The sequence below is a fragment of the Onychostoma macrolepis genome, chromosome 05, assembly GCF_012432095.1.
Source record: "Onychostoma macrolepis isolate SWU-2019 chromosome 05, ASM1243209v1, whole genome shotgun sequence".
Taxonomy (NCBI): domain Eukaryota; kingdom Metazoa; phylum Chordata; class Actinopteri; order Cypriniformes; family Cyprinidae; genus Onychostoma; species Onychostoma macrolepis.
Genome location: NC_081159.1, coordinates 28,965,361 through 28,980,079, shown reverse-complemented (window position 1 = coordinate 28,980,079; position 14,719 = coordinate 28,965,361). Strand labels below are relative to the sequence as shown.

General features: G+C 37.6%; 1 protein-coding gene across 6 annotated transcripts in view; it reads right to left on the bottom strand.

Annotated features, from left to right (window-relative positions):
• mast4 (microtubule associated serine/threonine kinase family member 4) overlaps nucleotides 1-14,719 on the bottom strand; it is a 110,923-nt gene that overhangs the window by 29,083 nt on the left and 67,121 nt on the right. For 3 of the 6 annotated variants that reach the window (XM_058777582.1, XM_058777583.1, XM_058777584.1), the window contains exons 5-8: nucleotides 11,994-12,074; nucleotides 4,240-4,328; nucleotides 2,031-2,100; nucleotides 552-630 (exon numbers count right to left, since the gene is read on the bottom strand). In XM_058777582.1, coding sequence (XP_058633565.1) covers nucleotides 552-630; nucleotides 2,031-2,100; nucleotides 4,240-4,328; nucleotides 11,994-12,074 — 319 coding nt within the window. Of the gene's footprint in view, nucleotides 1-551; nucleotides 631-2,030; nucleotides 2,101-4,239; nucleotides 4,329-11,993; nucleotides 12,075-13,169; nucleotides 13,602-14,719 lie in introns of those variants that run through there. The other 3 variants (XM_058777585.1, XM_058777586.1, XM_058777588.1) reach the window with 2 other exon arrangements.

Genomic DNA, 14,719 nt, shown 5'->3' with positions numbered 1-14,719 from the left:
GAAATTTAATTTAATGAACTGAATTTAATTTAAATTTTTATTTTATATATTTATTTATTTATTAAAAATGGGGCAGGGGTTGTAGACAATAGGAGGTCTTGGAGTAAAAAGTTGCTAATGAGTGTTTCATTTCACTTACGGGATCACTTATAAGATTCATTTTCAGTTAAAAGTTAGCTGCCTTTAAAGGCAGTAGAGAGCAAGGCAGCTCGCTAGATTTTGGAATAGAGCCTAAGGAATAGAGTTCAATGCTACTTTAGGTTCACTCTAAGATGGCATTCATACTGACAGTCATTTATTTGCTTAACGCCACCAAAATGTTTTTGCCATTTGTTGCTGGTAGGCCTTCCTGCTCAAAGTATCGAACCAACATCTTTACATGCTGGAATTCTGCTCAACTCAACAAAGCCAAATTTGGACGTTGCTTATATCTCTTCAAATTCCAATGAAAATTAATGTCATTGTGTCATTTAAACTTCAAGTTATTTTGTTGCTTCAAATCTCTGCCAGTGAATGCATCTTCTGCTATTTGAAAAGCATGTGGTACTTACAGAGACGGTGGAGCTGGGTGTGTTTGTTCCATAGCCAGAGGAGGGAAGGGATGCCAATGACCAGCGTCGCCCATCAGTTCTACAAACACAGACATCGCTCAGTCCATTTCCTCTCAAATAATTACAGGTACTGTGAATCATCATCAGTAAATAGCATATTCTAGATTGCATTGCATTGGATCCAAGACATGAGAGACGGGTGGTACACTAGATAAAAGGAAAATGCTGAGTGAGTCATTTATTTTCAAAGTAGAGCAGATGAAAGACAGTGGCAGAGTAATCCATGAGCCGGGGCTGCTATCTTTTCGAGCAGTGCTCTGTGAGCAATTTCCTATGGGTCTCCTGGCTGATTGAATGATCTGATGATAATCTCAGGAAGACAAATGCCACAAACACTGGGAGGAGTGTTACATGGGCCGAGTAAATACAGAAGATGCCAAAAAATGGTTGTGCAGTCACATATCTACAGTGAACAGTTTAATGTAGAAGGAAAGGAGTGTGATGCACTATGGTTGATTTCTAGCACAAATGTACAAGAATAGAGTGAATCTCATGACAACATGTCCAGGTCAGATTGCACCCCCCACTGTTACATGCATACATGCATACACATTAAGATATTTTTTTATTGTGACATTTTTTCCATAATAATTAAAAAGACATTTTACCCGAATTCTCATTTGCCATAATTTTTTTTTTTATTAGACTATCATTCCTATAAAAATATAATTTAATATAAAAACAATATAAATAGTTTATTTTGCTTGTTTGTTTGTCATTGTAAAATTAACATTACATTATTAAAAAAAAAAAAAAACACTGACTTATTTTGAATTTGGTGAAATATGACCTGAAAAGTTAAAGACATGTATCATGAGATTCGCTCGATAAGTTTCATTTGAATTACCTGTCTGCTCTTAGTCCATGACTAGAAGATTATAAATAGTACAAATAAAAATACATTAATAAAATAATAATAATATTTGAAGTAAAAAAAAAAAAAAATGAATTTTGAAATAAAAGACCCATTTTTCACCCCATCCTGTCTGATCGAACAGAGTTTGATGTGACAGGTTAAATCTGAACTTCTGAACCATGTTTTTAAATTTGTTCCCATCTAAAACTGTACAAAGCCTGTCAGCTCCTGAGTTTTTCAAAAGCAGCAACCAAGAGCTTTCATCAGCCACATGCTCCTCACTTCAAAAGAACATTGTTTACTTGAACATTGTAATGATGTCCTGATATTCCTGACAGATTTGGACCGCTATTCTAATAATACAGATATTTACCTTTTAAATTATGGGTGCTATAGGTAGTTTACACACTGTTCTTCTTTACACATTTTAATATTCTGCTACTTGCATCACAATGTCAAAAGAGCCCAGCCCAAATCTTTATAATACTCTTGTCCCTAGATAAAACTTGGATCCCACCTTTAATGCAAGTCTTGGATTTTTTGGAGTGTACTGTAGTCATTACCTGCGTGTGAAGGAGAAATGAGCTGAAGCACTAGGGGAGAAGTTTCTAGGGCTGTCTTGTGGACTGGTGCCTGAACAAAGGGGAAAAAAAAAAAAAAAAAAAACACTTTTTTTTTTTAACCGTGCCAGCAATACTCTACAATCTTCAAACAATATTAACAACATCATTTTTTCTGCAGTTATATATGGCCAATATATGGCTGTGCCAGCTGTACCATCTTTCTTCTTGAAGGGATAGGCAACACTTTCAGTAAACAACATTTTGGTTTGGCCCCAAAACTATTACACTGCCTTAAATGCTTTGGATTATAATTAATAACACATATGGACAGTTTTTATAGTATTTTATGAGGCCCTTTGTCCTTTTTGGCAAACATAGAAGTCGGTTAACCCAGAAAGGTCCATACGCCATTGTCACCATATGTGCCCTCTTATTAGCTAAACCCCACTGTTTCTGGGGATTGCTTTTGGCAACATGGCCACAATTGAGGGTCTGGGAGATCCCAAATCATGGCCATTAGAGCCAGTATCCCACTTCCAATCCACAAACAGAAAAACAGCCTTCTGCCCTGCAATAATTACAGATAATTAACCTGATTGAACAGGGGAAGGAGTTAATAGTTAATTAACAGACATGTCTATGGCCCCACCGGTGTTGATAAAGAGAGGCCCCTAAGCTTTGCTGCTGGTGGCTCCTCATTAGTGGTGACTCATTTACTGATATTCACACACAACTGATAAACAGAGTCAGAATGAATTGAAATGAATGCAAATAAGAAACTAATAATGATATGGAATTAGCATTTTATTAGATGATATGAGGTTTTCAATAGATGATGCCAATATCTACAAAGTGGCAGATTGCTGATACAGTGGCATGAATACAATATATTATCCGATGTAGAGCCTGTGTGCTTGAAACGTCACCTTTGTGTTAATAAATTTCTACAATTTTGCAATTGCGATATGTCAACTTTATCTCCTGTGTCTGTTTTCAGTTATTTTTGAACAATCTGCCAGTGATGTGCGTGTTCTTGTTTTGTGTTTGATGAATACAATATATAAAAAATAATTCATACGGTATTTTTTAATACAATACAATTGTGGTATGTATATATCTTCAGCATTTTATTTTTTCCTTTTTTTTTTTTAAACTTCTGTTCAACAAATATGCATTAAATGTCTTTTACTACTACTATGAACTTACATTTAAAGTAATTATTTGATACAATGCACTCATTGCGTACATGCATGTTTTTATGTGTTTGTACTTACAATATTTTCCTGTAATTACATCCGTGATTAATTTCAATATAGTACATACTGCTAATTAGTAGTAGTAGTAGTCGTCCCTACTCCTACACCTTTACCCAAACCATACCAACAAACCTTTGCCATCACAGGAATATATTGCATTTTTAAATATATTAAAACAGAAAACACAGTTATTTTAAATTGTAATATTTAAAAATATTACTGTTTTTACTATATTTTTGATCAAACAAATGCAGCCTTGATGAAAACACTATGTAAAACAATTTAAAAATATCTTTCAGATCCCTAAAGTTAGACCAGTAATGTATAAAATAAATTCATAAATGCATTATTCTTTATCCTCACATAATTCATGACTCAAGTCTATAAATGCTATGCTAAATGGTATCTGAGAGCATAAGCTGTTATGAGCCAGCTGACTATGCCTCATTTCATGACTATAAAACTAAAGCGATGTTTAATCACATTAATACACTGTAATTAAATCAACAGTAATGCAGAATGTTCTTTAAAGGTTTTCAGTACAGGTGCAGCGGGTGCTCAGTCTGCAGAATGTGAGAGACGACAACCTAGTGCACAGCTCATGAATCAGACAGGATCGCTGCTTGAACACTTTTTTTCTGCAGTGCTTTATCGAGTTTTGTGGGCCTGGCCGCCTTAAAACAGACTGTTTCTGCAACACAGGTAAGTATTAAACCATGTCCTAACCAGGTGTGAAGCAACAGTTAAATAATTGCAAGCTAAGTAGTTTAATATAAAGCTTATATTAGAGGGGTTTTTTTTATTTTTACAATTTTTTTTATTTTTTATTAGAGACTTCACTATGGGTAGGCCTACACTGCAAAAATAAGAATTCAAGTGTCACTTGGACAGACTCTAGACACCAAAACCATCAGTAATAACAGACATGCAGACAAACACACTGAACAGGTTACCTGTGTGTGACGACAGAGGTGAGTGTGGTCGAGGAAGGGCTGATGACTGACCACTCCCTATCAGACTTTTTCTGTTGCTTGTTCTGCAGCTAGAAAAACAGACCAAAGCATCAGACCACTGCAGTAATACCTTTGCATTACAGAAAAATGACAACAGCATTAAGACAGGTGAGCCATTTTAACACTTAGTCACACTGGCACAAAAAGAAAAAATAAAGAGAGGCATCAATACTTTAATTGTGCATCTGTCATGGTTTACATAAAATATCACTATAGATTTGAAAGTATTATTATAGACAACTGATTTTATATATGATCTGCATAAAAGTATATAGCAAATATCTTTTACTGTAACACTGCTCTGTCTGTCAAGTGAACGTTTACAAAAAAAAGAAAAAAGAAAAAACAGGGCAGTGAAATGCAAAAAAGAACTATTTCAGTATGTTTGATATTTCATTTTTGCAATAAAAGTGACCAGTTGAAAGGTGCTGTTATTTTTGTTTGTGTGTTGTTTGCTTATACAAAACATTTACTGTTAATAATGACCTGTAGTAATGTTATACTTTGTCATTTTGAATTGCCTTGACTTTTTGAGTTGAAGAAATAGTTAACTTTTTTTCTCTTTTTCTGAACATATAGGATATGTTTAAAATAAGTTTGTAAAATATTTTTAATTTTTTCTCTTCTGCAAATATATTAACCAAGTCATTTCAAGTCATTTTAAATGACCATGCTGACCACTTCATGTGTGGTGCATTTAGAATAGAACTTTCTCAAATAAGATGTTTAATAAAAAAGAATGTTACTTGAATCAAGTTGCAGTTGCATATTTAAGCTGACTAGTTAAAATAATAATAAATGGCAAACACCGTTCTAATAGAATTCTAATATATTTATTTATTTTTAAATTATTATTAGTTTTTTTTGCCATATCGCCCAGACCTAAGTAATAGTTATGCTTTAGCAACACAATCATAGAGGACAGGGTGAAATCCTAGAGGGGAATTGAACATGTGACTGTGGCCTCTTCTCTAGCCATTGATCCCAAAGCTGGTGTCTGAATGGCAGCTGGGCAGGCATCACAGATGACATTGCAAAGCCCTTGTGACCATCACCTCAGCAAAGAGACTGTGAAGAGCAGCTGCCAGTGAATCCAATCACATTCATGGAGGTGTAAAAGGAATAGTTTGCCCAAAAATTATAAGTCTATCATCATCTACTTTTTTTTTTTTTTTTTTTTTTTGAGGAGCCCACAAAGAGAAGTTAAACGGAATGCCCAGGCTGTTCTTTTGCATGGAATGCAACTTTTTGTGTGAACCATGACTTTAACAGTCTCTGTGATCCTTATTTTTTTCTTTTCCTCTTGAAAACATGAATAATTTATTAAGGAAAAGGCCACAAGAAATAAGCGTTGGCCACAGCTTATTATGGGCAGGAAGGTTAAGACAGTTGAATATTCCTCTCTGAGTTAGAGAGTCACCACATTAGCTGAAAATGTGCATGATTTTAGTAAAACAACAAACACTTTCCAGCTTTTAGTGAACTAGGATGAACTAGGCAACAATCTTAAGTACTCAAGCAGGACCTTCACTACTACCAGTAAAGAAGCATATGATTCATACAACATACAGAAACATAACAAACCACTGAATAATATGACATTTGTCTACATATGCAAGAAAATCGAAAACAATTTAAGTAATTTTCTTGAATGCAGATGGAGAGGCGGATGACTCTAAAAGGGGGAAAAATAAATCAAATGTCAAGCAAGGAAAATTGCAATGAATCAAATAATCATTTTGAAGCACTTCAAAAGGAGCCATATCTTACATATGTGTACCATTCTTGTTTTAATATTTTCTCTCAAAGCCCACTTGTGTTAGTCAAGGTTTGTTGCACTAAACACAGATGCAATTTAATTTTACATGACCATTTTCCACCTTCCACCTACCACTTGGACTTTAGATATGTAGAGACATGTAACTTGAATATGCAAGCATGGGCAGTCATATGGTACTGTAGTGAGCTTATTGTTATGATGTTAAGATAATAAGCTATTTTTGCAGTAAATGGGGTTTTAAACTGGTTCGACTTAAGAATTTGAAAGTTAACAGTATACCTTTACTTTATAAGAGCAAGGAATGTCTTGTCATGATATGACCCCTTTAAACAGGTACTGTAGCATGATTCAGAATAATATCTGGTTCATGAGCGCTCAGTTAAAGAGGATCAGATTTTGCTATTTATACAGCTGCTGCACACAGGCAGATTAGAAATGGACAGTGCTCAGCTCCACACTTCTTGCGTTATTGTCATAATGAAAATGCAATAGCTCTATGCTACACTTGAAGGAAACCCACACAGAAATGACTGCAAGCAACGTAATAACTGAATCTAGTATCAGTCACTGTTTTGCCACTTGACAGCAGACATTTTGCTTTCGTCACTGACTAATCATTCAGGCATTTACAGACAGCTTACAAAGGCTAATTGTGAAGCAGTCTCTTTAATGATCTTTTTTTATTAGCTTGGCCTCAGTGGGTCCTTTCTTTAATTTGTAAAAAGACTTAAATCCATCATTGTTCTTTGTATATAAATACCGTATTCATTATATAAATGTTAATTATATGAGGTTCAATTTATCAAGCACCAACAAAACATCCAGTAACTTTTTTAAACATTGCCTGGAAGTACGATTTATGGAACTATATCTGGTCATTCAATACAAAAATGAAAAAAAAAAGAAAGCTCTGATTACTAAATTACTTTACAAGTGACACTTATCTAACTCGTGTCAACACATGATAGGTTTTATTTGGCCAACATTTCAGAACACTGCAAATATTAGGTCCACTATTGTCAGATACAAAAAGAGAGCTATAAAAACACGATTAAAAGCAAGAACTTTAGATTTGAGGTGTCAGAATTGATTAATCAAGGTCATAACTATAAATTATGAGGATCTCTTTGACAGATGATACATCATGCATTTCGCTAGTATATACACAACATAAAATGTAGTTCTTATACTACTTAACTATAGAACACAGAAGGAATACACCACTTTGCTAGCAGTGTAACAGCTGAGTGCCATTATCAAAGTTATTACAGATAAAGACATTACTCATTACTGAAACCTCCACCCAGTACAAACCAATAAACAGCACTGTGAAGAAAGCACATTCGTATTTTCTTTGCATGTTCTCCACAACTAATTTATTTCAACATAAATGATAGATTCAGTCTGATTTACTCAGCCTGATGATACTAATCGGATCATCTGTATCATCAATGGTAAAATAGGTCATTCCCAGGATTAAAAAGTGCGCAAGATGGAAAAGCACAAGCAGTAATGCACATTAATGTTTGCTAGCAGAGATATCTACAGTATGGCTGGTTGGCCTTTTGGTGAAGGTCTGGTCTTGTCACATGAGAAGTGAAAAGGATACGGCGCAACTTCAGCATTTCCTGCGAGATCAGTGTATCTGACTGTATCTGTCAAATAACATTGAGATGCCCAGCTCTTTTCAGGAGGATTTAGAGAATCCATTTTCCTCACATTCAACATGCATATTTAGGCAAATGTGCAGTAATTAGGCATGTAGGTAAACATCTTTTGTGCCTGCTGCATGGACTGAACAATAACGCCCTGATTACAATCAAGAGGTACTCCAGTTCAACATTCACAACGGAAATCTAACACAATAGAAAACACAGCACCTGCATTACCATATTGTTCTTGTCTAACCTCAACTGACTTAATCCTTGATAAAGGTTTACCACCTAAAAACCCAACGAAAGTAGTGACAAGCAATCAACTCGTTTACCTTTTGGAGCGCCGTAATCTTGCTCCACTGATAAAGTGAGGCATAGAAAAGTTGGAGAGTAGAGTCCATAAGCTGGAGTCGGACATTGTCCCAAAGTCATGCCCCCAAAGTGCTCTGAGCTGTCTTGGAAAAGAGAGCGAGGAAAAATGCCTGGCTTCCACAAGAAGTAGGCACCCAATGCAAGAGTCCTGGGAAGTCCTCCCAGCGCGACGCTCTGTCACTACAGAGGTTCGTCCATGCACATCTGCTGCTCTCTGCAGCATACACAGGCTGTCAAGGGGGACAGTGTGTCCTTTGAAGTGTCCTAAATCGAAGAGTGTGAAAGCTCCTCTGAGCTGTTTCCTATTCAGGTCATATCCGCTCCTGCTTGAACGCTGGGTGCCTCTGGGACAGAGGGACAGGACCGCTTCCAGCAGGATGACTTTTTGTTTTGATGTGAAAGTCGCACGGCTCTGCTGCTATCCCGTAGACTCATTGAGACTCAGGCGCGCTCCATATCGTGTAACAGGCACCTACCGTACCACATCCTGAGGCGGGGAGGGGAGAGGAAAGGAAGGGAGGGGGGCGTGAGTCAGAGCAGCAATGCATCATCAGCAGACGACGCAGTGAATGCAATCACGGTTCTCCCAGTCTGGCCCCGCTCCAGAACTCATCGGACCATTTGAAATGGAAATGCACAGCTTTTCAACCGTAGCCATGTGCAAGTCCTGCACCCTGTAGCCAAGCCTCTTCACCCCTCTCCTTTTTTTCCCCTTTTCTGGACCTACCATATGAAGAAAACTACCCTCTCTCTTCCACTTCATCACCTTTCATCTCCTCCTGTTCTGTTCTTCAATCTGCTCTTTTGGCAGGCAGGGACATGGAAAGGCCCAACCTCCCTGACACATGACAGATGAAGTCGGAGGGGTGGAATGGGGCCACTCGCCCTCGACAATTAGCTGTTGAATGCAGAGGGCCCGCTAGCCACTAAGGTGTGAGGCAAAGGACATCACTATAAGGAGACAATCAAAGCTTCAAAGAGTGCTTCAGATATGGACATAATCATAAGGAAGCTGGTCACGCATGAAGTGAGCAAAGTCTAGTTCAGTCATCTCACAACTTTAGTCTCATGACTTCTTATCTCTTCCTGCAAGGCCAGTGACCTATAGAAACTTAAATCTGGTAACAAGCCAAGCCTAGTCTCTTCTGTGTCAGCATGTGCTCTATATCTGTATGCACTGTTTTTGGTGCTCCAATTTGGAGAGGATGAACCAAAAACAATAGCAGTGGTCTGATTCAACCAAGTGCAAGTTATCTTTTTTAGCATATAAAGCTCAGAGTAGGGATGCACCAAATGTTCGGCAACCGAAATTATTCAGCCGAAAATAGCAAAAGACCGAATAAGCGAAAAGATCGGATAAATTGTACCGAACAATGACGTGACGCGATCAAATAGAGGCACGCGCTAATGCAGCAAACACATCTTCAGTGTAGAAACATTTAAAAGTGTCTGAGAAAGATGCAAAAATCATTATAAGCACCGACAGCGAGAGACCGTTTAGTACTACATGGCATGTCTTCAATGAGAAGAGGAAGGGGTGGTTGTTGCTGGTTACTGTATGATGATTGAAATCGCGAAATACCCTTAAACAATTAAATAAAGTGCAGACTGTTGTGCTTTCTAATACACACGCGAATTGCATGCATTCTGACAGCGCTGCACGAGCTCACGGCACTATCTGCTTGTTAGCCAGGGTTCAAAGTCCAAAGGACAAGGAAAATCTGCATTGAAACAGTGTTACTCGTTAGTTGCTCAGTAACATAATTAATTAAAAAATTTAAAAATAAGACCACAATAATAAATACAACAGCTCTATTAATACATTTATTATAACATTCACACAGTGTTCATATTGGGATCTGTAATATTTTCTAACGTTTTAAAAGAATTCTCTTCTGTTCAGCAAGGCTGCATTTATTTGTACAGTAAAAAAAAATAATAAATACATAACTGATTCAAGAAGGGGGTCTCAAAAATGGCCAAAAACTATTGGTTTTCTAACTTATTAATTTTAAGTTAAACTGTGCCTTGTTTGTGTAAATGTCTGCTAGAATATTGCAAAAAAATTCAGTGTTAACTAAATTGTATTCTATTCTGTTCTGTTCTGTTCTGTTCTGACTTATTAATTTTAAGTTAAATTGTGCCTTGTTTGTGTAAATGTCTGCTAGAATATTGAAAAAAAAAAATTCAGTGTTAAGTAAATATATTTTTTAATTGTTTTGGAATTGATTTTTTCTTTGAAAAGCAAGACAAAACAGTAAAAGGCACATTTTGGCCATTTAACTTATGCAATGGTGAAAAAAAAATTGACAAAATACATGGGAGAAAGACGTGAAAAACCATGTTCGGTATTCGGCCTTCAGCCCAGTGTTTAATTTTCATCGTCATTTCGGTGCATCCCTAGCTCAGAGTATACCTTCCTTGTCCGCACTCTGCTTTGGCTTGCAGAAAATCTGTGTGACATCATTTTATCAGTACAGTCTGCTGATATCTGTGTGCACTGTCTGTGTGAAGCCCAATTACTGTGACCATGTAGAAAAAGTGATTTGAGGGCCTGAAAAGAAAGATCCACTAGATCCAACCACACAATGAAGTGAACGCACTGTGGAATTTTCTTTAGCTTCATGTGAGCCACTCATTTATCAAGGAATGGGATTTTGCACACTCAAGACTTTTCATATTATTTTTCAGAAACCATGTGTATGAATGTTCTATAATGTAATCATGACCTCCTTATCTAAACAGTTTCTCAACTATTGTGTGTAAACACCAACTAATCAAACTAGTTCAAACAGCTCAGTGACCCATTTCAACAGCAAGCCCAACAGACTTACTTGATGACAAGCAAAGGCAGATTGGCTGTGCTGTTCACAGTTTTTTTTTTTTAAATATAGAATTCTCAAACAGGCCACAAAGCATATAGCAACAAACAAAAGGAAGCAAAGCTGTGAAATAAAAGGAAGCTTCAACAAAATGTGATGACTGTCAATTTTCACTTAAGAAATGAGTGTTAGATTCAAGCAATCAATAGTCACGTTTATACCTGGTCTTAAAACCTGTCCTGAATGATCCAATTACAAGATTGTGAGCTGAGACACTTTGCTGTTAACAGGTGACAACATGCGTCTTAAATGAGTATCCGGTGACCATTTGTGAACAGATTTCAAAGGAAGGGGTTTCTGATTTTGTGACAACACACATTCACTGTCAAGAGCTCCAATGCATGTTCATAAAACACAAAGTCACCACACTTGCTTCAAAGTATTAATATAATATAATCTTTGTCTAAATGTATTTATGTATTTTTAAAGGCACATTAATGCATTTTGTGTAAACTCCTCATGAAATGTATTCTAACATATAAAACCACAATATTTTACAATTGGTTAATTCACTGTATTATCAAGCCTGAAAAACATACTATTCAAAAAGTCTTGCTTTCTCAAAAATGCTTCCTTTGTCTTTGCCGTAAAAATAATCGCTGCCACAGTTCCTCATTTTTAATCTTTTGAAATGACCTGGATTCCACCAGAAATGGTGCAGAGCTCTTTCCACCAAAATGCTCAATGGCCAAAGCAGCAAATCCTATTTATCACATAAAAGAGGGCGAATGAGAGACTCACCAAAAAGGTTGGGGGAAGGGGGTGAATATAAGAACGTTATATAAGCACAAGAAACAAAGCTATTCCCCACAGTTTTAGACAATAAATTCCCATTCAAAGATTTCAAACATAAAAATAATAAAACTCAAAAGAGGTAAATGAATAAAGACCCTGTGCCGTTTCGATCACTGAACTCCATGCTTTCATTTTCAGTGGCGGAACACAGAGCCTTGAACACGGTAAGCCTCAAAACAAAATGGCTATGTAAAAGAAGCACGCGCTTACCTCCAAAAATGAAACGCGTGCAGCGGGCTGCATGGGCTGCAAGGGCTTGTGGGAGTTGGGCTCAAGCTTCGTGGAGTGAGGCTGGAAGTCAAATTGAGTTTTGTGAATGTTCATCATGGACAAGAACAGTCTCTCTCAGGATGTAGCTTTTGAAGTTGAGAGATTATATGAGTGCAGAGAAATACACGAACTGGCATGCATTAACCACAGAGCAGCATCATGCATGACCGTTGAAGGCATTTCGGGTAAGATACCGTTTTGTGACGAGGTTGCCACAACAATGGTCCATTTCATTGCCTGTGCATGAAATGCTTTTTTTTATTTTTTTTTATTGTATACTTGTTGATATTATACAGACTGGCCACACGTTCCAATTGAATTAACATTAAAACATTCCAAAAAAATTATTTTTAATTACAAACATCATGCGTTTATCAAGCATTGCTTTTGCTGAGAAACAAAACATGTCAGGTGAAACTGCTGAGCTGACATGTCCAGGAGATACGCATGTATCTGTATCCTTAGCAACAGCAGCCATGATGCAACACCTGATCACAGCCACAAACATGCATCTCTTGCGACCCCTGTAAACAAAAACAAAGGCGTCTCATCTCATCAAAGCATCAATGGCCAATCGAGTATGATGAGAGATTAACTGTTTACGTCGCTGCACCAAACACTACAGTATGGTGGCGTCTTTGACCTGCTAACAGGTCGACAACAAACAGGCCTTCTGTAGGGGGATTCAACCAGTTAATTTAGTAAGCGATAGCAATCAAAAGCTACAGTATAAACGCTGCAAGAGGAGATGTCAGCGTAGCAAAACAGAAAGGCCGGTCACCCAGCTGCTGCGCAAGTCCTTCTGGCTCTAGTCTGACAAGCCATGACTACAAGATAATCCTGTATTGATCTAGCATCATCGTCTTTTATCCAACCATGAGCCCGTTCCATAAAAATCACATGCAAAGCTGCCGCAAAGGGACACTAGCTGGATCTACACAAGCTAGCAAACCTATATTTACCCTTCAACACATGCCGCATACGCTGCCACTGTGGTAATGCTGCACTGCTCAGCTCAGATGTGCCGTCACCACTACAGCGACAGACACACTGCAGATAAACAGTCTGCTGTCATCCCAGCCAGAGAAGACGTGAGAGAGAAGGGAAAATACTCACTCCAATGTCAACCCCGGAATCCTCAGCCTCTCCCGCTGGGCTTTCATGGTCGTGCTGCACTCGTTCACTCTATTGTGTACATGATATATTCATGCCGCTCGTCTGCCCGCACCCCCATGCGCTGACAAAGAGCCAAAGCCAGGCTCTGGTGCGGAGAAAGCGACTGAGAGCTGTTCACTGGGGAGGAGTAGATACTGGGGACCCAGCGCTCTGAGCCGTTCAACTTCCACCCTGAGCTGTCAGATGTGATCATCAACTGCCTGTGGAGGGCAGGGAGGCTGGGCGACAATGCTTTTCCCCTCCCCTGTCGCTCACGCACCAGCACTAAACAGATCTAATGCCCCTCCTCCACTGAGGAAGGAGACTTACGTCAGCAAAGCACAGTCAGAGGAGTCTACAGTACATGCAGCACTTCCTAACTGCAGCAGGGCTGTTGACCATCATTCACAGTGTTGGTGTTTTTCCCACATTACACTGCAGCATAACTGTCAATGTTCAAAATAAAGGTGTGAAATACGCAATAAATGCCTCAAATGAGAACCCAAGAACAAGAAATGAAGACACCTCACTAGTGTTTGCGAAGGCAAAAAATAAAAATAAGAGTTAAGAATTTGAGCAAATCCTTAACCCCAAGTGTTAATCTCATCCAGCACAGCTGCTACAGATATAAATCATATCTCAAATCATATGCGGTTATTTCTCTAAAGCAATAAGACTTTTGGTTTTACCTGCCAGATAATAAAAAGGGCAAGAAAATTCCACAGACTTCAATTGAAGGAAGGACTTGAGCTATATTTAGAACAGAGTATCATAGAGATTTGGAGGTGGGAGTTTATAACTTGTACTAGCATTGAAGTGCACAAACTAAAACGGTTCAAATGAACATGTTCATTATTTAAAATAAAGCTTAAATAAAATAAAATATAAATATTAGGCAAAAAGCTTAAACAAAAATATATGCTGTCTTGCCGACAAACTGAAAAAGTTTAACTTCCAAAACAGTGGTCCTCAAATAGCGGACAGTCCAATTCTTGACTCTAGCTTGGTTCGTAGGTTTCGTTGGTTCCTAACTATGAGACGTAACTAGCAACATTTTTACGGTTTCCACAGCTCAAAGTGAGCAGTGCATCAAAACCACAGAGCTGTACACACCACAACTGCTCAGGGTTGTACAACAGTAGCAGAAACAGTGAACGGCAAAATAAATAAAGATAAATAAATAGATGAAATGTAGACGGCAAGAAAAGAAAACTAAACTTTGAAATTACTAGTTAATTATTTGTTTTCTGCTTGATGAGAGCGAAAGCGTTTTCATTATTATGTGCATTGTTGCCACAGGTATTGAAATGTAAAATAGCCTGGTAAAACAATTTATCTTAGCTTTTAATATTCATATCTTATTGGGGTCAACTGATGAAATATTTTATGAATTTTTGAATGATTTTTGAATGCTTTGGAGATGGAAATTTACAGTAACTATTCCAAAAAAGTATTATCCAGGCCTCTGCTGGGAAGGAAATATAAAGACTGATCATCTTGGAGCTTTAATT